The 23,690-nt window shown below is 48.5% G+C and overlaps 1 protein-coding gene across 1 annotated transcript in view; it reads right to left on the reverse strand.

Moving 5' to 3' along the window:
• LOC134934811 (mucin-3A-like) overlaps nucleotides 1-3,162 on the reverse strand; it is a 61,880-nt gene extending 58,718 nt beyond the window's left edge. The window contains exon 1 of the mRNA XM_063930164.1: nucleotides 3,022-3,162. Coding sequence (XP_063786234.1) covers nucleotides 3,022-3,148 — 127 coding nt within the window. The 5' untranslated portion in view covers nucleotides 3,149-3,162. The remainder of the gene's footprint in view (nucleotides 1-3,021) is intronic.
• Between the last annotated feature and the right edge of the window lie 20,528 nt (nucleotides 3,163-23,690).

A 23,690-nucleotide genomic window follows, 5' to 3' on the forward strand; every position in this document is an offset into this window, starting at 1 on the left:
TGTTCAACTTCGTCCAACTGGCTCCAGGCAGGTGGAGGCTCCCTGCTGCGAGGAGGCGTGTCTCCGGCTTGTGCTGCATGGCCATGGCCTGCACTGACTTATACTGCTACTGGAGTCGAGGAGAGGGGGAGCGGGGCAGAGCACACAGCGACACAGACAGCGCTGCTGGCTATAATGTACGGATGCGTACGGCATAGAAGGAGTCGGGCGCAATGCTACTATTATATATTATAGCAGGGAGCGAAGCGTTTGGTGGTGGCCAGTGGTGGTGGATGTGCATGGTGCTCCCACAGCGCAACTGCGCTGTGTGCAAAGCACCATCTGCCCACACCTAGTTACAGCCCTGGGGACTGGTAAGTATGATTTTTTTTTTTTTTTACCATGTATTGTCATTATTTTAGTAACCCACATTGCATTCCCCATACCTATAATGGGAAATGCGATATGGTCAAATTTACAAAAAAAAATTGTAAGAAAATAATGCAGTGTGCCCGGTGATATTAACACCAGAAATCACAGGGCAGCACTGTGATATGCAGCCTTTTGCCCAGCTTTCTTTGGCCCCCGGGAGAGAAAGCTGTGCGGGACCCGGCCAGTGTGATCAGCTCTATGTGTCTGATGATCACCTTAAAAGAAAAAAAAATCATAATTACCAGTCCCAGGAGCTGGGGATCGGTGCTCCAGTGAGCACTGCCGGGCACCGGGTCCTCAATGTGCTGCGCTGTGACCCCTGTGCAGTAAAGCGATGCTGCAAAGCGGCAGAAGCAGGACACGGCGTCCAGCAGCCTCCTGGAGCAGTGGACACCGGCTCCTGGGACTGGTAAGTATAAATATAAATCCAGGGGGGAAGCTTTTTGTGGTGCGGGGATAGTTGCAACGGGAGGGGGGGGGGGGGGGAATCCAGTGGAAGAGGTAGCGATAGATGACGGTGTTAGCGACGGATGGTGGCCCATGCGTAGCAGGACATCGGGGTATTTTTTATGATAAATACCCTGATGATACTGCGGTCAGGCATTGCAGGGACAGAGCTTTCTCGCAAGCTCTGTCCCTGCATGCGATAATTGATCCATCCATGCGATGTACTCAATTATCGCATTGAGCGTTTGGCCGATATTGGGGATCATTCCGAGTTGATTGCTCGCTAGCAGATTTTTGCTGCCGTGCAAACGCTATGCCCATAGGCGTGCGCAGCACATTTTATTAGGGGGTGCACCGTCGGAGGGGTGTATCTAGCACCACCTTTTGGGCGTGTCTAGCACCATCTATTGACGGTCAACGCAATACAAAATATCCACCCTTGTAGCAATCCTAATAAAGCAGATACATTGTCAGATGTTGTGGTGTGCACCAAACAAACACCCCTGATGGCACTCACTGCAATTACACTGCTCCTCCTCAGCCTGGTCTGGCTCCCCCTCTCTTTCGCAGACTAGTACTGCTGCTGCTGGAAAAACGAGTGACATGTCAATGCTGTTGCCGACTGCCTGACAGCATTGAATTTGTCTTCCTAAGAGGAACGCTGGCTGTATGCTGCTCCGCATCAGTGGCTGGTGTTGGCATAGCATAGAAGGAGAGAGGTGGGCATGTGGCGGGTGTGACAGGTGGGCGTGTGAGCAGCATGACGTAATCACATCATATCAATTGTACATGGAGGTGGAGCCGGGAGTTTGAATGCCAGTGACAGTGACACCCTTGATTAACCCAGGCGTCCAGTCAGTAATGCAGTCCTGAGAGGGTGCAGCGCAGAGGGGACAGTAATCAGCCTACTCAGCGATCGCTGCATCAGGCATGGGAGATCGGGGTGCCGGATATTAGGGGGTGCCTGTGCGCACCAGGCACCCCCCCTGCGCATACCTATGGCTATGCAGCCACCCTCTGGGAGTGTATATTAGCTTTGCAGAAGTGTGAACGCTTTCATCGCAGAGCGGCTACAAACAAAAATTGAGCAGTTTTAGAGTAGCTCAAAACCTACTCAGCGCTTGCGATCACTTCAGACTGTTCAGTTCCGGATTTGACATCACAAGCACACCCTGCGTTCATCCAGCCACGCCTGCGTTTTCCCTGGCACGCCTGTGTTTTCCCGAACACTCCCTGAAAACGGTCAGTTGCTACCCAGAAACACCCACTTCATGTCAATCACTCTGCGGCAGGCAGTGCGACTGAAAAGCATCGCTAGACCCTGTGTGAAACTACATCGGACGTTGTGAAAGTACATCGCGAGTGCGCATTGCGCCGCAGACGCAGAAGTGCCGATTTTTAGCCTGGTCACTGCGCAGCGAACGAATTCAGCTAGCGATCAACTCGGAATGACCCCCATTATCACACCACATCCGTATCATCAGATGCGGATGGTGATAAATCGGTCCCATAGTCTGGATACTTGTAAGAGAGATGTGGGTCAATGAAATTAAACCAGTTTTTTATTTTCTAAAGTACATAGAAATTTACCTGAAAAGTATAGTCAAATAAATAATGAATAACGGCAAATTCTCTTCCATTCTAAATGCTCTGAGAAAAATGTTATGCTCTTTTTGGTACTAGCTCTTAGAAAACTATAAAACAATGTGATAGAAATAAATACGAAATAATAAAAAATAATAAAAACAATAACAGACAATCAGCAAAAATGTGTACCTAAGGGGGGAATGGACTACTAACCCTGTGATACACTGTAGCACTGTGCCACTATGTGCAGGGCTGCCAGGAGAAATCCTGGGCCCTGGTACAACAACTTCCTGGGCCCCCCCTGCCCCCACATAGTTTGTTGTAATAGTACGACGCGCGTGCGCATTGCGCGCATACCCATGTGCAGAAGTGCTGTTTTTTTTTTGCCTGATCGCTGCGCAGCGAACGAAAGCAGCTAGCGAACAACTCGGAATGACCCCCAGTGGGTGAAGACTCAAAAGACAAAAGGCACTAATTGGATTGGCTTCTGTGGGTGTTGTTTTCTGTCAATGCTGACACCACACACAGAGGAAACTGTTTCACAGACCACAACGTATCAAGTCACAGGAAACTCACCGGTGCAATTGTCTCTTACTGCTTTATTTATATCTGTCCACACCTGTCCCACGATCATTTTATGCTCCTCAGACAAATTGACATCTTCCTTAAGGATCACCTGCGCAATAACCTTATGTTCCATCATAATACTGCTACTGCCATTCCTGTAACAGACACACAGGGGGGGAAATTTACTAAGGTAGGAGATTTTTAAAACTAGTGATGTTGCCCATAGCAACCAATCAGATTTAATCTATTATCTGCTAGAAGCAGCTAGATAAATGGTAAGTAGAATCTGATTGGTTGCCATGGGCAACATCACCAGTTCTAAAAATCTCCCACCTTAGTAAATTTATGCCTGGGAGTCATTTATAAACAGCCCCATAATAAACATGATAGGTAAATCTTATATGTCAGACACAGCAGCAGCATAGGCTGGGGTGGTTTCCAGCACACACAAGCAAATACGACTGACCGGGTGCAGACAATCATTAATGGGGTAGATGTACTAAGCCTTGAAAAGTGATAAAGTGTAGAGAGATAAAGTACCAGTCAATCAGCTCCTAACTGACATGTCACAGGCTGTGTCTGAAAAATGACTGTTAGGCTGGTAGTTTATCACTCTCCACTTTATCACTTTTTTTTTTAATCATTTGTTTTTATTGAAGCATGAATAAACATACAGTATACTCGTACTGTTTTTGTATAATATAAGAGCAATCAGTAGCGGATCTTGCCACGGGCAAGCAGGACTTTTGCCCGGGGCGCCGCCTTCCGGAGGGCGCCGCACCAGGGCAAGATCCGCTGCTGCTGTGTGCACCCCGCTGGCCGCTGCCCCCCCCCCCGCTGCCGCTGGGAAGGGAAACTAGACGCGTACGCGTCTAGTTTCCCTTCGTGGAGAGGTCCTTTACTGTGCGGTGCGTGATGACGTCATCGCGCACCGCACAGCAAAGGTCCTCTCCACGAAGGGAACTAGACGCTACGCGTCTAGTTTCCCTTCGTGGAGAGGACCTTTGCTGTGCGGTGTGCGATGACGTCATCGCGCACCGCACATCATTTCAGTCTGTACAGGGGGAGTAAATGACCACGCCCCCTGTACGAAGCCACACCCCCTAATGCCACCCGGGGTGCCAGAAGCCCCGGAACCGGCCCTGGGAGCAATAAAACTTTGACATGACATAAACAAATTTTTGCAGCGTCAGTCATTAATTAGCAATTATTGACAAAAAGAACATTGAATTACTATGTAATAAACATGGAATCAAATACAGAAGTTCAGTTCAAACCCTCAGTAGGATGCGTGGCGATCACCCCTCATCCCCAAGTAAAATTCAGGGAAATGGATCAATCAAGAACAATGGGGGGATCCCCATCCAGATTGCGTAGTCCATACCACAAGGTCAGACGTAAGCTTCTATGGATTCCCTCCCGTATTGATAAAGTTTGTAGTGCAATGTAACTTTCCCATACATCGAAAAATGGACCAGCCCGTCTTTCACTTTATCACTTTTAAAGGCTTAGTACATCTGCATACCTCCCAACATGACCCTCTCCAGGAGGGACAGAATGCTCTGTTCCTGGACTTCCTGTTATTTTACGATTATCATCACCTGTGGTGAAACACCTTTCTTATCCATTAGCCCAGTGGTTTCCAAACTTTTTCGAATCGCGGCGCCCTAGAATATCAGAATTTTTTTTGCGGCACCCCAAGGCCAAAAATGTCTTATAGAAATTTAGAAATAAATATTACATTAAATAGAGCGCGTTTATAATATGTCATCCTTAGGGTCAGTTGTGTGGTGAGGGACAAGATTTGCTTCTGTTTGGCCACATATTATATGACTGGCAGCCACCAGCACTGGTTTTGCCTATTTTATTGACTATGAATAATTTGAATTGGTCCTGGACCATCAACCCAGGGCACCCCTGCAAGTGTCCCGAGGCACCCCAGGGAGCCACGACACACAGTTTGGGAACCTCTGCATTAGCCTGTTGAACACAGGTGCCGGCAATCATAAATTAAGAGAAAAGTCCAGAAGCAGAGAATTGTGTCCCTCCTGGAGAGGGTCATGTTTGGAGGTATTCATCTGGCCCAATGTTTCTAAGGGGGTAAAAGAGGGGAGGAAGGGAAAAAGGAAAAAAAAAACTTGGGCACAAGTAAAGTGTGCTGAATAATTTGGTTGTAGCAACCTGCAAATTGATTACCACAATGATTTGTAATACTATCCTCCTGTAGGGATGTGTACAAAAATAACTCCGGTGGCAGTGCACCCCAGAGAGTCAAATTGCAATGCATAAAAAGAGAAAAAAGGGACTCTCATTTTTTGGGGGTCACGCATTAGAAAAAAATATTTCGACTTTTAAAAATTTCACTTTTATACCTAAAATGAAATGATTTGACAAAACAAGACAAGAATATGAACATGTAGACATATAGTAGATAAACCACACCCACAGTTCCGTGTGGAATAGAACTCTAATATATTCAGAGGTTGTGCAGTTTACTAAATAACAGTCCAAACAATTGGAACCAGTGTAAATGATAATTTGTGCCACAAACTCTGCTCCGTATGGAGTCTTGTGATAAAGCATTGGCCTCTGAGTCCCGGGGGGGGGGGGCTCACCACACCCATTTCTCCTATACTTACCTTTCCGGAGTCCATTGCTGACCGTGTGTGGGCCCCCTCCTCTCCCATAGCCATTGCGCCGCTACTAGCGCACTGACCACTAGAGACTCTAGCACAGTGCCAGAGTCTACAGCGCATGCGCAGGACTCCGGAAAATTGGCGCCAGAGTCTACAGCGCTCAGAGCACTAGCAGCGTCGTGGCGGCTACAGGAGAGGAGGGGGCCCACACACGGCGTCTGCACACGGGTCCACTCCTCTCCAGAGACGCTCCTGTGATAAAGTATCTCGTTTTGAAGTATCACAAAATATTACCAACATATTCTGATCATCCAGGATACAAATATCCACAATACAAAGGGAAATCAGTATCCAGAGAAATATCAGCACAAATACTGTAGATTTAACCTGTGCAGTATAAGGATTAACACTAGAAATGAGCAGGTTCGGTTCCGTACCCTACCGGACTTCACCACTCGAGCCCGGATCCGAGTCAGGCTTGGGTTTTCCCGCCTGACTCGGAAACCAGAACGAGGCAAAATGTCATCATCCTGCTGTCGGATTCTTGCAGGGTTTGGATTTCATATAAGGAGCCGGGCGTCCCCGCCATTCTCACTCCGGCATTGGAGAGTGTACAGGGAGGACGTGTCTCCGTTCTCTCAGTGTCCGTGTCTTGTGCTGTATTTGTCCAGTCACAGTGGTTGTGTCCTCTTGTTGCCATATGTCTATTGCTGCTGTATTGTGCTGCATCAGTTCAGTGGTGGTGTATTGTGCTGCATCAGACCAGTGGTAGTGTCCTGTGCATCAGCCATCAGTTATTCCAGTGACCAGGCAGTCACAGTGGTATCCTCTGCTGCCATATGTCCAGTGCTCCTGTGCCGCATATTGTTTTATATAACTCCAGAAAAATAATGGAGAACAAAAATTTGGAGGATAAAATAGGGAAAGATCAAGAACCACTTCCTCCTAGTGCTGAAGCTACTGCCACTAGTCATGACATAGACGATGAAATGCCATCAACGTCGTCTGCCATGGCCGATACCCAATGTGATAGTAGAGGGCATGTAAAATCCAAAAAGCCAAAGTTCAGTAAAGAGACCCCAAAAACAGAAATTTAAATGGTCTGAGGAGAAACGTAAACTTGCCAATATGCCATTTACGACACGGAGTGGTAAGAAACGGCTAAGGCCCTGGCCTATGTTCATGACTAGTGGTTCAGCTTCACATGAGGATGGAAGTCCTCAACCTCCATTTGCCATTTAATTCCAGTGATTTGGACGTATTAATCCAGTGATTTTGCAGTATAATTCCAGTGATTTTGCCATTTAATTCCAGTGATTTGGACGTATAATTCCAGTGATTTTGCCATTTAATTCCAGTGATTTGGACGTATAATTCCAGTGATTTTGCAGTATAATTCCAGTGATTTGACGTATAATTCCAGTAATTTGGACGTATAATTCCAGTGATTTGGATTTATAATTCCAGTGATTTGGATGCATAATTCCAGTGATTTTGACGTATAATTCCAGTGATTTTGCAGTATAATTCCAGTGATTTGGACGTATAATTCCAGTGATTTTGCCATTGAATTCCAGTGATTTTGCCATTTAATTCCAGTGATTTGGACGTATAATTCCAGTGGGAAATGTTTGTGTCGCTTGGCTTAGTCATACAGCTACCTCATTACACCTCTTCTACATCATTGCATGAGGTGCTGTTTGGGGCATTTTTTTTTATATCTGCCCTCCTGTTTGCCACTGCAGTGCCACTCCTAGATGGGCCAGGTATTTGTGCCACACACTTGTGTCGCTTAGCTTAGTCATACAGCCACCTCGGTGCAACCTTTTGGCCTAAAAACAATATTGTGAGGTGTGAGGTGTTCAAAATAGACTGGAAATGAGTGGAAATTAATGTTATTGAGGTTAATAGTACAGTAGGAGCAAAATTACCCCCAAATTCTGTGATTTTAGCTGTTTTTATGGTGTTTTTTTCCAAAAATCATCCAGATCCAAAACCAAAACACAAAAGGGTGGTTTTGGCAAAATCAAGCCAAAACCAAAACACGAAAGTGGAATTAGAACCAAAAAAAAAAAAACACGAAAAGTGCCAGCCGCACATCTCTAATTTATACAGATAAAAAAACACTTGATCTTGTTAATCAGATATATGCATATCAGGTCTGTGCTAATCACAACGCTGAATACAAAGGGATTCCTATTTTAGAAACCTCTATTGCGGTAACAGTGTTATTATATTATAAAAAAGAAAAAAATGAGAGTCCCTTTTTTCTCTTTTTTCTTTTTATACATCTGGCCCAATGACAGATGGTGAGAGGTAGATTTACTCTCCCACATGGCCATGCTGGTCTATCTATCTATCTATCTATCTATCTATCTATCTATCTATCTATCTATCTATCTATCTATCTATCTATCGCAAATACCACTGACTCATCACAAAAGACTAGGGGGATCATTCCGACCCGTTCGCACGCTGCAATTTTCCGACCCGTTCGCACGCTGCAATTTATCGCAGCCGTGCGTACGGGTCTGAACTACGCATGCGCGTGGGCGTCAATGCGCAGGCGCGTCGGCCCCTGCCGGCGGACCTTATGAAGAAGCCGTCCGCAGTGGCAAATGCAAGAAGATTGACAGGCAGAAGATGGACCTGGGTAGCAACTCACCATTTTCGAGTAGTGTCCGGAAAAATGCAGACGTGCCCAGCCGTTGAGGAGGGTTCCTGATGTCAGCTCCAAGCTGGATCATCACAGCGGGTAAGTCCAGAGCTGTGCAGAGACTGCACAAACTTTTTGTATGTGCAGCTCTCTGCACAAGCGATTGCACACCTGCACAGCCCTAACCCCTCACCTGTAGGTGGCGATTACCTGGTCGCAGCAGTGCAAAAATTAGCCTGCGTGAGACCAGTTCGGAATTACCCCCTAGGAACTTGACACTTGGACAGCAGCTTGCTTTTGTGACGTAGGCACCCACTTAGAAAGGATTTTTCAAAATTTTACCTGAAAAGGGGTGAGATGATTATTGGGAATTCCACCCTCACAGAGGACAGTTAAGACAGCCCACCCACCTGGGGCTATGAAGAATGCCTGGTGCCGGTGATACCAAGTAGTGGAGGGGGGAGGACACAATGCTCTGTTCCTGGACTTCCTTGCCAGTGGCAGTTGCAGAGCACTCCATTATTCAAATAGGGAAGCCACATCAACTGCCACCCCTAAATACTGTCAAACATATCTGGGTGTGGCTCCTTTATTTGAATAATGGACTCATCTGCAACTGCCACTGGCAAGGAAGTCCATCCTTATGGTTCAGGAGGTTTTGTGACAAGTCAGCATTATTTGCCTTTTATATATATATTTCAAATATAAGTACTTAACCAAACTATTTCCTGTCAGGAGAGGATAGCGTATCAGTTATCAGAGGTTAACCTGTCACTTGAACTAAACATTGATGAACCTCTCAGAGAGCAATAGGAGGAAAGAAGAGATAGATATTTTGACTCTTTAATGCATTAAAGGAAAGCTTGATAGTCAGCAACTGCTTATCTGCTGTGTAGAGGGTATCGATAGCTCTCCCTGTGACCTTAAGTGTTGTGGGAGAATCTTTACCTGTTTACCTCAAAGGAGGAGCCCTAAGGACAGCAAGAAGCTAAGCAAGGAGACCTAGGACCCTTTGGAATAGAGTCAGCCTATCACTGCAAACCTAACATATTTAACATACAGTGGGCGGAGCTTGGCCTGTCGTCCCAGCATTTACAGCACTGTGCAGGGCAGCATCAGTGGCGGAATGGGGCAGAGAAGGAGGCTGATTATTCACTTCAGTGCCAGCCTGATGCAGTTCCTAGTAAAGGTCTGCTATGCCATTGTGGTACCCCTGTCCCAGCAGGGATCCCTACAAGATTGCCCTAGAGATATCAGATATTCCCTTAGACTATTCAAGATCCTGACAACACAGAGTTAATGGAACAAGAGGGGCACTAGGATCCAGGGAAGGCAGACTCAGCTCTGAAGCAGGAAGTTAAAAGCCCGCTGTTTTGATAAACCCCTGACCTGTGTGAGGAGTGAGCTGAGCAGCTGGAGCAGTAGATGTGTGCAGAGGAGGGAACAGGAGCTGGAGTGTGGAGAGCGTGCAGGAGGGCCAGTGTGTGGACACACGTGGCGCGGACCAGGAGTGACGCAGCAGTGGTGTTCCCGGAGCAGAACAAGAGGTCAGAGCTGAGTGCGGCTACACATAGCGCCCACACTAGTGTGACCCAGGTTTGGAGACAGCCAGGTAGCGATCGCTTCCACAGATGCCTACTACGCACAGGCAGCTGCCGTGCAGGCGCGTCTAGGCGAGACTACAGTGACCAAGGGATACTGTGTGAGTCAGGGACCATGACATCCAGCTGGATCTGGCAACTGGGGAAAGTACTGGGCACCCTCACAACCACCGCACTTTTGATCCAGGGACATTGGGCATCAGCACTGTCACCATAGAACTGAGCCAGGGCTATTACAAAGACACATGTCTCCCCTTCTCTTCTTCCATATCTCATATTAACACTGGGTTACCTGCCCAAAGGCAGTTTCTGCTACCCAGCAATGGTGAATGGGACAGTGACTGTGGGTGTAAACCCTATTTACAGAAACAGAGACTTAAATCCCTGTGCACGGGTCGGGTTTTGTTTACCACACACTTGCAAGTGTTAGTAATAAAAGGTATACCGTTGCTAGCCTAAAATAGTGATTGGGACATACTAGTAGTAATAGCACTGTTGTGATATGTTATATAAGCTATAGATAAAGAAACTCACTTACTGTTGATGAGACCACTGTACTGAACGTGTTGTGTTTGTTATAAGTGCAGAAGCATTATTGAAGTGACCTGTTTATTAACCAGGTGACAGCATAGAGAAATTCAGGGGTTCTTGCCCCAGTGACATAGCACACATGCAGATTGTAACAATTGTTACTTGCTCCTTGAGTCCCCTGCAGGTGTCTCTGAACTGCCAGATCACAAGAACCGGGGTATTCCCCGCACCAATAAGGTAATCGCACTCAAACTCGGGCTGGGTGTGTCACATCTCTTTTGGCATCTACGAACAGGATCCGGAGCCCAGATCAAAGAAGCAACCCGGGAAAACAGTAATGGAACAACAACAACCACAGGCAGCACCTATAGGTGGAGCACCAATAGGAGAACAGAGGGCAGAACAACAAGAGCCACCGGATATGGCAGCAGCCACGCCGATCACGCTCCCATACTACTTTGGGGCCCCGTGGCTACCTATCTACAGCGGAGATACTAACATGCCGCAAGGAACCACATTCGTTGAATTCAAAAATAAACTGAAGTCGATGTTTCGGTAATACTCATTACAGGAACAGCAGAAAGTGGAGATCCTGATAGTTCAGCTAACGGGGTCTGCCCTCCGTGAAGTGATATCATGGCCCCCAGACAATAAGAAGGACGTGGAACAAATATTGAAAAGACTATCTACCACCTTTGAGACAAAGTCCCTCCCAGAATTAAAAATGAAGCTTTATGCAAGAAAGCAACAATCAGGGGAGACGCTGTGAGATTATGCTCTCTGTTTACAAGAGACCCTGAGGGCAATCCCGGCCATTGATCCAGAAGATGCAAAAACTCGGACAATGTGTTGACGGTCCAATTGATAAAAGGGGCATCGAGAGAGACTGTGCGAACACAACTGAGATTATTGCACAGACAGATGACAGGGAAACCATTCCTGGACTTCAAAGAAGCCGCTATCGCAGTAATCGGCACGCAAATAGAACGCAAAGAATACTCAGAATTGCTGGGTTTCCATGAACATCAAAACACACAGGGAGCTGCAGTTACCAGTCCTGATAGGGTGAGGAGGAAAAAGGATACAGCGATACAAGGTGGTCAGAACCCCTCTGGGGATCAGTTGCAGATGTTGCGGAAACAAATGGAAGAACTAACAGTCGGAATGGCAGACATGCAAAGGGAGATGCGTCAGATGGCAAAGCAACCAACGTACAACACCGGAGAGTATGGATGGAGGACAGAACGGCGTAGGCCAACTGTGAACCGATGGGACCCTCCGAGAGAGTCCGGCAGGCAACTCACTGACCAGTTCGCTGGACAGGGACGTCCTATTTGTAGGCGGTGCCAGGAGTCTGGTCATGTCGCGAGAGATTGTTACCGCTCGGAGCCTTTAAACTCCAATGCACCGAGGATGGAGACCGATCCTCGGGGAAGACAACAAGATTAAGGTCAAGCACGGATGAATGGCAGCCCTACTATGGTAGACAATGCCATAAAAAGGCAGATGGGTTAACCCCCAGAGTAAACACTGACACCCCAGTTTGCGCAAGGAAAATTTATGGCAAGGTCACCTGGTTTCATGTGCGCCGTGTATATGGATTCATCAACTGTGATGACACCAAGGAAGATGTGTTTGTCCACTATATGGCCATCAAGAAAGACAACCCCAGAAAATTCCATCGAAGCTTGAAACATGGGGAGACCGTGGAATTTGATGTTATCAAAGGAGCAAGAGGTCTACAGGCAGCAAATGTCACTGGTCCTTGGGGTGCTCCAGTTAAGGGCAGCTAACATGCAGCAGGTCACAGGCGTTATTGGGGCAGGCCACAACGAAGAGGCTCGCCGCAGCACTACCAGGAAAATAGCCAATATTGTGAAATCAGAATAAACCCCAATGAAAGGGAAGATGTGACCGAAAGCGCTAATCAGAGGTCTGATGGATGCGATCATCTGTATTCTGATACCCAAATGTTGGATGAGTTGTTAAAAAGAACAGCAGAGCTACAGGAACTGAGTGGATATACGTGGCAACAGCACCGGCAAGAAATCGTCAGACCACCACTTTCTCAGGAGCTATCGCCTCAGTGTGAACCTACACTTGACAATACCTTTTGCGATCAGGCAAGTTCAAGTGCAGTTGATCAGAAAAAGGACACCCAGGAAGTGTTCCACATGGTTGCTGCAGGAAGTTTGGGATTCCCTCCTCAACTGGATGGATCTGAGTCAGTTATGTCAATGTCTGAATATCTAGATCCTGTGAAGTCCTCGAGTGAAGCTACAAAGGACGTGAAATGGCTTTACCCAGAATGGCACCAGCCAGACGAAGAGTATGCCACGATGAGCGGTGCTGATTTCACCGGTTCCGGTATGAATGGTCGACCATGTTATGGTCGACAGTCATTAGGTCGACCACTATTGGTCGACATTGACATGGTCGACATGGACACATGGGTGGCGCATGAAAATTGTCGACACGTGAAAAGGTCGACATGAGTTTTTAAACTTTTTTGGGTGTCGTTTTTTGCGTAAAGTGACTGGGAACCCCAATTAGTGCACTGCGTCCCCTCGCAAGGCTCGCTTCGCTCGCCATGCTTCGGGCATGGTGCCTTCGCTCCGCTACCGCATCGCTCGGCACAGATTACCATTCCAATCGTAGTCCACATGGATCGTAAAGTATGGAAAAGTTCCCCAAAAGAAAAAAAAGTTTAAAAACTCATGTCGACCTTTTTACGTGTCGACCTTTCATGTGTCGACAATTTTCATGTGTCGACCATGTGTCCATGTCGACCATGTCAATGTCGACCAATAGTGGTCGTCCTAATGACTGTCAACCATAACATGGTCAACCATGTGAACGGATACCGATTTCACCTTACTAGTGCGGCAAGCATTTAGACGGCCAGTTAGACCGCCTGTTTCTATATAGCTTGCCTTTTCTTTTGCATATATTGCATACGTTACGTTGATATGTTCACTGTTTATACTATTTACCTTGTCCAATAGTAGTAATCCTCGCACCGATAAGGTAATCGCACTCACACTCGGGCCAGGTGTGTCACACCTTGACCAGTAACAAAGCTCAGGGGCAGAGTTTGAAAGTGGCTGGTGTGGATCTGAGGAGTGACTGCTTCTCCCATGGCCAGTTGTATGTTGCCTGTTCTCAGGCCCGGATTGAAGTTGGGGCGATAGGGGCGGTTGTCCCTGGGCCCCCACATATTAAGGGGCCCCCACACACTGCCCCTCGAATCGGACACAGGCAATATTGAAACGGGACACAGCATTTAGCTCGTCTCCATTTCCCCCTCTGTGCAGCCATCGAGGAGCCACTCACAGCTGTGCACACACTGCCTGAACACAGTCAGTCTCATGGGAAGTCATGAGAATGCTACAGATCTGCCTGCAGACGCCGAAGTACTGACGTGATGGAGATGAGTGAGTGAGGCTCTATCTTCAGTGCCGCCAGCTTCACTGTAAATTTTTGTGTTGCTTGTTTAAGGTAGCTGCTATTAGGATGCTGGATATTAGGGATAGTCCTTTCCCTAAAGACTTGAGTATAAATTGAATTTGGGTGGGGAACCTCCGGCCAGCGGGCCGTATAGGGCCCGCAAAGCCGTTTGTTCCGGCCCACCCACTGCTGTGTGTCAGTGAGACACGCTGCCGCTCAGTCCGGTGGCGTGTCTCAGCTGTCAGGGCAGGGAGGAGAGCGCAGCAGCAGCTATGTCCGGCGGCAGCGGCGGGTAGGATCTCAAACCACCTGCCGGTTCATGAGTAAATCAGAGCTCGTGGACCGGCAGCCAATCAGGAGCTGGTTTGAGGTCCTACACGCTGTCGCCCGCCCGACATAGCCGCGCTCTCTTCCCTGTCCTGACAGCTGAGACACACCGCAGCCACCGGACGGAGCACTAAGGGGCAGGAGAGGCGCACGCTGCTCTCTCCTCCCCTCCCCTGACACACAGCAGCAGCAGTGGTGAGCAGCACAGTGGAGTGAAGGGGCATGTGTGGGGGCATATGTGTATCTGGCACTGCACTGGCATATGTGTATGTGGCACTGCACTGGCATATGTGTATCTGGCACTGCACTGGCTTATGTGTATCTGGCACTGTGGGGGCATTTGTGTATCTGGCACTGTGGGGGCATCTGTGTACTGTATCTGGCACTGTGGGGGCATTTGTGTATCTGGCACTGCACTGGCATATGTGTATCTGGCACTGTGGGGGCATTTGTGTATCTGGCACTGTGGGGGCATTTGTGTATCTGGCACTGTGGGGGCATCTGTGTATCTGGCACTGTGGGGGCATCTGTGTATCTGGCACTGTGGGGGCATTTGTGTATCTGGCACTGTGGGGGCATATGTGTATCTGGCACTGTGGGGGCATTTGTGTATCTGGCACTGCACTGGCATATGTGTATCTGGCACTGTGGGGGCATTTGTGTATCTGGCACTGTGGGGACATTTGTGTATCTGGCACTGTGGGGGCATTTGTGTATCTGGCACTGTGGGGGCATTTGTGTACCTGGCACTGCACTGGCTTATGTGTATGTAGCACTGCACTGGCATATGTGTATCTGGCACTGCACTGGCTTATGTGTATCTGGCACTGTGGGGGCATTTGTGTATCTGGCACTGTGGGGGCATCTGTGTATCTGGCACTGTGGGGGCATTTGTGTATCTGGCACTGCACTGGCATATGTGTATCTGGTACTGTGGGGGCATTTGTGTATCTGGCACTGTGGGGGCATTTGTGTATCTGGCACTGTTGGGGCATCTGTGTATCTGGCACTGTGGGGGCATTTGTGTATCTGGCACTGTGGGGGCATATGTGTATCTGGCACTGTGGGGGCATTTGTGTATCTGGCACTGCACTGGCATATGTGTATCTGGCACTGTGGGGGCATTTGTGTATCTGGCACCGGGGGGACATTTGTGTATCTGGCACTGTGGGGGCATTTGTGTATCTGGCACTGTGGGGGCATCTGTGTATCTGGCACTGTGGGGGCATTTGTGTATCTGGCACTGCACTGCATATGTGTATCTGGCACTGTGGGGGCATTTGTGTATCTGGCACTGTGGGGGCATTTGTGTATCTGGCACTGTGGGGGCATTTGTGTACCTGGTACTGCACTGGCTTATGTGTATGTAACACTGCACTGGTATATGTGTATCTGGCACTGCACTGGCTTATGTGTATCTGGCACTGTGGGGGCATTTGTGTATCTGGCACTGTGGTGCTTTTGTGTATCTGGCACTGCACTGGCATATGTGTATGTGGCACTGCACTGGCATATGTGTATCTGGCACTGCACTGGCTTATGTGTATCTGGCACTGTGGGGGCATTTGTGTATCTGGCACTATGGGGGCATCTGTGTATCTGGCACTGTTGGGGCATCTGTGTATCTGGCACTGTGGGGGCATTTGTGTATCTGGCACTGCACTGGCATATGTGTATCTTGCACTGTGGGGGCATTTGTGTATCTGGCACTGTGGGGGCATTTGTGTATCTGCCACTGTGGGGGCATTTGTGTACCTGGGACTGCACTGGCTTATGTGTATGTAGCACTGCACTGGCATATGTGTATCTGTCACTGCACTGGCTTATGTGTATCTGGCACTGTGGGGGCATTTGTGTATCTGGCACTGTGGTGCTTTTGTGTATCTGGCACTGCACTGGCATATGTGTATCTGGCACTGCACTGGCATATGTGTATCTGGCACTGTGGGGGCATTTGTGTATCTGGCACTGTGGGGGCATTTGTGTATCTGGCACTGCACTGGCATATGTGTATCTGGCACTGTGGGAACATTTGTGTATCTGGCACCGTGGGGGCATTTGTGTATCTGGCACTGCACTGGCATATGTGTATCTGGCACTGCACTGGCATATGTGTATCTGGCACTGCACTATTGGGGGCATATGTGTATCATGTCCCATTTTAATTGGCCACACCCATTTGTTTGGTCAGTACCACTAAGGGACATAACTACAGGGGGGAGGGTCATTTTGTAAGTTGATAATTTCTGTATGGTCCCCGAAGTATTCCAAATGACCCTTGGTAGAAAAAAGGTTCCCCACCCCTGCCTTATAGTAATCATATTTATCCAAATAATTTAAAGCAAGCCAGAGATTTAGATAAGAATCAATTTATTTGATTCTTATTTAACTCTCTGGCTTGCATTAAAATATTTGTATAAATATGATAACTATAAGGAAAGCGCTGGGAACACCCAACTTTAACTTAAACATTGTTCTTGCCTTTTGCAGGGGCTTATTAAGAGAGGAAGGGATACTGTACCAATGAAGTTTTATTGAGTTTACAGGATATAAAATGGGAGGAGAATTACTTTTTGGTCAGTGCTGATGTCAGCACTTTGTATACTGTTATTAAGACCAATAGAGGACTTGAAGTGGTATCACACTTTTTAGATAAAGCAGAGTACTCTATGGATCTTAATACTTTTATTTTAGAGGACATACAATTTATTTTAGTAAATAACTACAGTACATTCTATTTTAATGGGATGTATTACCTGCAACAAGTTGGCACCACAATGGGCACCGGGTTTGGCCCCAGCTATGCCAACCTCATCATGGCCTATGGGGAGTAACACAAGATCTAGCATGATGGTAGTTTGGGGTGTGCCTGGTGTACTGGTAGAGATACTGTGTATATCTATCTATCTATCTATCTATCTATCTATCTATCTATACACACACACACACACACACACACACACACACACACACACACACACACACAGTGTGTAACAGTTTGTGTGTTTCTGGTCTTCTATATTTGTCTAATCTTTTACATTTATGTATACATTCTCTGACATTCTAAAAATATATTTTTTTTTATATGCTATATGTTTATACACATATTTTATATATATATATATCTATTTTATACATTTTACATTAATTTATTTATGACCTACTGGAATAACTGTATTCATTATAGGATTGTTCCCTCTTTTTGCTGCTACTATAAATGATGTATTGTTTAATTTGTTTTTCATATATGCGACTCTGTACCTTTAAGACTATGTACTGAAATATGAACCTTGTTTTTACTGGCTGGATAATGGACAGAAGACATTTCCCCTATGAGGTATTGCTTTCTAAACCCTTCCAGATTAGTTGTATAGTACAATGAAGGAGCTTCATTCCCCTGCAAAAGGAACCTTTTTCCTGCAAAAATGGGTGCTGGAACATACAGTATGTGGAACGCATAAGATGACCACTGGAATGTATGGTGGAACACAAATCAAGAAAGTCTGGTGGTCATCTTGTTCCTGTTTATTGATGATGCACTTCCTGTTAGGGAAATTGCAGGAAAATGAGGGGAAATGCTGCTAATTGAAGGAGCGGGCAGATAGCAATCTGTAGGGTATTTCATAAGGGCTCCAGGACAGTCATCACCATTATTCTGATGAAGGACCTTAGTGTCTGAAACATGTTAAGCTGGTGATGAAAAGCCCCTGTTTGAATGGACTGCTGGACCTTTGCCTCCTGATACCCATATGTGATCGCTGTTTACCGGGACAGTTGTGATTTATTTTTAAATACCAATGGATGGGTATGCAGTGTAGACTGTGACATAAGCTGTTTTCCATGGAGATACCACACTGTGTGGTTTATTACATGCTTTTACCTTTTATTGAAAGTGCAATATGTGAGTAAATTGTTACCTGTTTTTCCCAAAGGCAGCGATCACAGTATGTAGACCTTTCTGGAGTGTGCACATGCAGCAGAAAGGTGCGAAAGCATCTCACTGATGCAATCTCCTCTGCCTGATTTAGAGGCAGAGGTGGTCGCGGGAAGGGGTGTGTCACTGGCCGTTGGTGGTGCGTGGTCCGGAGAGCTCAGTCGTGGGTGGAACGTTGCGGGGGTGCCACGGCGGCTGCGTGATACCCAAACCCAGAACGCAGTGGGTAGCCGTCTGCCAGCGCTGCTAGGCTGAGCAGGTAGGAAGCTACTTGGCAGGTGCGAAAGCATCGCCACAGTGCGATGCTTTTGCACCTGTACGGGCAGGAAGGGGGGGGGAAACAGGGCCTGACATGCGGGGTGGACTAGCCCTGTGCTGGGTGTCCCCACACATGTCAGAAAATCTTATCGATCTACGATCAGGTCTGAATCACCCCCTACGCTTGTTCTCTGTTTTCCTTTTGAGGTTTCAAGTTTAGAAGGAGTACCTGAAATCAGTGATTAGACAGCATTCAATTTGCCCTACTGAAATACCAAGAAAGGACTGTTTTATCATTCTGGGACATGGGGACTGGATTCATTTATTACCTATATTACAGTGAACCACGGATTAAGAAATTTACTTTTTGGATCCTATACCTATTGGCGCTGAGAGGGGGGGTACTAATTACCTGGGCTCGGGCTGCTGGAGGGACCCGGCTATGGCCCAGATCCACTGCCCCCCCTTCCTCCTTACCAAGTAAAAAGAGTTTAATGGCCAGTGCCATCTTACCAGTGATATCTTTGGGAAGATGGCGCCAGCATAACAGGAGGGACCCACTTTCTGGAGCAAGCAAGGTAGGAAGCGGATGCCCTCCCCCGCCTGAGTTAAAATGGCGCCCCCCTGTGGAGTGTGAAGCAGAACCGCAATTAGTATTTTTTACCATTAATATTTTTTTAAAGGGGCGTGGACATGCCCCCTTTATAGACCATGCCCCAACATTTATTACCAGGGCCCGGCAGGGCTCTCTAATTCCTTGCCTTTACCATATCATATGTGTTTGTGGGCATTTCACAATCCCTGTTAAACCCAATGGCACCATGCTGAGCCCATCAATTTTTGTACTTTTGTAACCTATTTTATTATTGCAGAAGTATCCTTGAAATTCTTAGCTGAGAGCCCTACAGACCTCTAGATGGCATAGCCCAGGCAGGCACTCACCAGATATACAGTATCTCCACGTCCTGGTAGCCAGGGACATTAGAATAAACCGATCTCATCTGTATATAGAGAGAAAAGGACAAAGCACAGATATTATTCCTGGCTAACGATTGTATAAAATGTTATGATATGCCAATAAGATTTCCTTTCTCACCTCTTTTTTAAACACTTGTTCAAATTCCTTATACTCCGGAGTTTGAGGGTCCCTGAGATTCTGTGAATACTCTTTATCGATTTTTATTTGCACTTGCGCAGAGGTGTTAAATGCCCTGACTGTAGGGAATAAGAGGAACCAGACAGCTATCAATTATCAAGTTTTATACATCAGCCACAGTATTTACCATATATCTCAGTATAAACAGTTACTGTACTTGTGCAATACATCCAGGCATGACAATTCTTAGCCAGCTAGTTGGAGGTTGATACATAGGGACCAAACCACAGTAAAATGGAGCTTGATACATATCTTTGCTGTAGGCAGAACCGGCAATGGCCCATATTTGATAGGAGAGTAGGTCAGGGAATATCAGTGCAGCTGACCTGTTTCTCTATAGCAAAGTCTCATTCTATACCCAAGGGACACCAATGAGCTACCCCACCTAGCTAACCCCTAATCCCGTAACACGCCTCCCCATGCTGCACTCTCAGGGACGTGCATTGCTTACCCACTTTACTACTCTTGTCAATTCATCTACCCAAGGTGTAGTCACATCTGCTTCCAGAGTGAATGTTTTGTGGTTGGGGGGCATAGTAAAATATACATTTTGGCGCTGCCCTGATTCACCCCCCCCCCCCCCCCCCCCCGTGCGGGGAGCACTTACCTCAGCTCCCTGCGGAGACTCCTACTGTAAAAAGACTGCCGCCGCCACATGTCCTGTCCTGGTCGGCTCTTCACTCTTCAGGGATGCTCTACTGGGAGGAGGCGTGGCCATGCTGGGACATCCCCGCCTCCTCCCAGTAATGCATCTGTGGTGAAGAACCGGCTAGAACAGGACAGGGGGCAGCATGCTGCAGTGCCCACTTTTAAAGTAGGAGTCTCAGGTAAGCTCTCCCCAGCCTGGGTCTCTTTCATGTTCGGAGGGGGTCATCTGTTCCTGAAAATCTCCCCAAGATTATCTCAAAAATTCTCCTAGACAGTGTCTGTGCATGCGCCACCGGTTTCCGACCCCCCCCCTGCGAGCAATGATCCGCTAACCTTACACTTGCCAGCACCAAGGACAGGTGAGCAGTGAGCGAGCACCTGTCATCTGATCCTGTGGCCCCTGTCTTCTTATCTGGAAAGTGAGCTAAGATGCCTGCCGGGACACCACAGCACATGGTCAGTTGTCTGGCCATTATATCCCGCTATATGTGTTTATATATATATATATATATATATATATATAAAATCGGCACGGGTCCGGCACAGCCACTTATATAGTTACCACACTGGGTGCCCTCACAAGGAGATAGTCAACTAGAACAGGAGTTGCGGCACTCCAATGATTTGAACACACGTTATTCATAGATTACAACGTTTCAATGCCCTTTATTATTGTGGCATTTTCGTCAGGTAAACAAAAGAACACACAAACATCTTACCTTAAATAGGTATCACCCTGTGTAACACGAGGACGCCGCGGCGGGGCTACGCGCCCGGCACCCGGCGCACTCATAATGACGTCACGGTGCTCAGACGCGAGACGCCGGACCTCAAACGTGAAATCCCTATCACCATAGTTACAGATAACAACAATAAACATACAGCTCGCACTAGGTCAGATTAGAATGAGTAATCACAATAGCGGGATCCCATACATAAACAGTGTCACAGCTAATTAGAATAATCACAGAAAGATAACATATTGCACTGATACTCATATTCATCATACTGAAAGAGCACAATAAATCACTAGTAGAACTACCAAATATGGTCACAAAACAGAGACTGACCATAGATAAATAGTAACATACTAGGTGCTTCATCGCGCCCTACTGGCACTCTTCACACCGTCGCAAGGGGCTACGCCCCCTTAACCCTTGCATGCCTTTCTGGGGTTCAATATTTGTATTATATGGAGTATTACCTGCATTCCTTTGTTAGTGGTTAAACATTGCACAATGAAAGGGTGTGGATTGGTGAAGGAGGCGCAGCCCCTTGCAACGGCGTGAACAGCACCTGCAGGGCATGATGTACAGAATGTAGCGGGTGCAGGGGGGACTGCAGATGGGGGAGGGTGTCTGTAGATGCTGCGGGTGGAGGAAGGGGCGGAAGCGGGGGGGGGGGTCCAGATGGGTAAAGGGTTGGGAGGTGCTGCGGATGGGGGAGGGGCAGAGGAGTGGGGGCTGCAGATGGGGGAGGGGTCCAGAGGCACTGAAGGTGGGGGAGGGGCAGGGGTGCTACGGGTGGGAGAGGGGCAGGTGCGGGGATGTTGCGGATGGGTGAAGGGTTCCGGAGGTGCTGTGGGATGGGAAGGGGCGGGGGGTGCCGGGGGTGGAGTAGGGGCTCCGGAGGCACCATGGGTGAGGGAAGAGCAGGTACAGGTGGTGCAGCAGATGGGGAAGGGGGTCTTGAAGTGCTGCAGGTGGTGGAGGGGCAGGTGTGGGGGTGCCGTGGGTGGGGGAGGGGTGGGGGAGTTGGGGACCACGGATTGAGGAGGGTGTCTGCAGATGCTGTGGGTAAAGGGGGGGCAGGTGTGGGGGGAGAGATATATGGGGTGTGGATGGTGGAGGGGGCCTGGAGGTGCTGTGGGTGGTGGAGAGGCGGGAGAGTGGGAGCCGCGGGTAGTGTTGGGGGTCTGGAGGCAGAGCGTGGGCGGAGGGGTGACGAATGTGGTGGAGGTGAAGGTACGGAGGTGTGGTGCATTGGCGAGGGGTCTGGAGGCGCTGCCAAAAAGGTAGTTGGAGGATATGCAGTAACAGGGCCAGGACATGGGTGACAGGGCCAGGATAGGGGTGACAGGGTCAGGACAGGGGTGACAGGGCCAGTACAGGGGTGATGGGGCCAGGACAGAAATGACAGGGACAGGATAGGGGTGACATGGCAAGGGTAGGGGTGGCAGGACCAGGACAGGGGTGACAGGGCCAGTATAGGGTTGACAGGGCAAGCACAGGGGTGACAGGGCCAGGACAGGGGTGACAGGGCCAGGATAGGGGTGACAGGGCCAGGATAGGGGTGACAGGGCCAGGATAAGGGTGAAGGGCCAGGATATGGGTGAAGGGCCAGGATATGGGTGAAAGGGCCAGGATAAGGGTGACAGGGCAAGGCCAGGGGTGACAGGGACATGACAGAACACAGGGCACGGGAGAGATTGGTATTAGGGACAAAACAGTGGTGACAGACAGATGTGTCTTACCGGAGTCACTGCTGCTGGCTGCTGCTGTTCCACTCCAACCTGTTGGGATCTGCTGCTGGTGGAGACTTGGCATGGCTGACTCTCTCAGGCTGGAGTCCTGCTTCCTCTGCCCGTCCGCATCCCTCCCCCCTTCTCAGTCACACACCGCAGACCTCGCGCAGCTGCCGGGCACTATGGTAAGGGGAGACTGGGAGTGACTGGTTAGCCCCCAGGAGATGCTGCGGCTGGAGGGAGGAGGGGGACATAGCATGCACGCGGCGCGGACCTCGCGGCTGCCGGGCACTGTGTAAAGGGGAGACTGGGAGTGACTGGTTAGCTCCCAGGAGACGCTGCGGCTGGTGAGATGAGGGGGTCGGAGCCTGCAAGCAGCGCAGACTTCTGCAGCGCTACCCGCCGGCTAAAGTTTGTGAAGGAGCTGGGCGCACCTCACTGCGGGTGGCAGCGCTGCAGCTATCGGTGGGGTTGCCAGGGATGGAGATGTACAGTGGCAGGTGCCCCACAAAACTGCAGCTAAGAAGCGTGGAGTGTGCCAGAAAGTGACGCTCCTCCGCACCAGAGAGCCCCTGCTGAGTTTTCTGATGTGGGGGGGTCAAGCACACAGTGAGCCGGTGCCCGTCTGTCTGTACGGCTTACCCCCTCACCCCCTCACACACCCCCATACCTCCCCACTGTCCCGATTTTCGCGGGACAGTCCCATTTTTTTAGGTCTGTCCCGCCAGTGGCGGAACAAGCAAGCGGTGGGCCCAGGTGCAACAAAATGCTTTGGGCCCCCCCCCCCCATCCCATCCTAGTCCACCCCATGGGCAGTGCGCGTGGCTTCGTGGGGAAGGGGTGTGTCCACAAAATAATACCAATTCATAAAACGGTGCACAGTAGTCTCCATTCTTCAAATTACGCCACACAGTAGCACCACTACACCAGGTAGAGACCCTTTTACTCCTTACAGCGAACAGATTCCCCTTTTTACACATAACGGCAGACAGCGTGCACTTTTTACACATAACGTCAGAC

This window comes from Pseudophryne corroboree, chromosome 6 (genome assembly GCF_028390025.1).
Source record: "Pseudophryne corroboree isolate aPseCor3 chromosome 6, aPseCor3.hap2, whole genome shotgun sequence".
Classification (NCBI taxonomy): Eukaryota; Metazoa; Chordata; class Amphibia; order Anura; family Myobatrachidae; genus Pseudophryne; species Pseudophryne corroboree.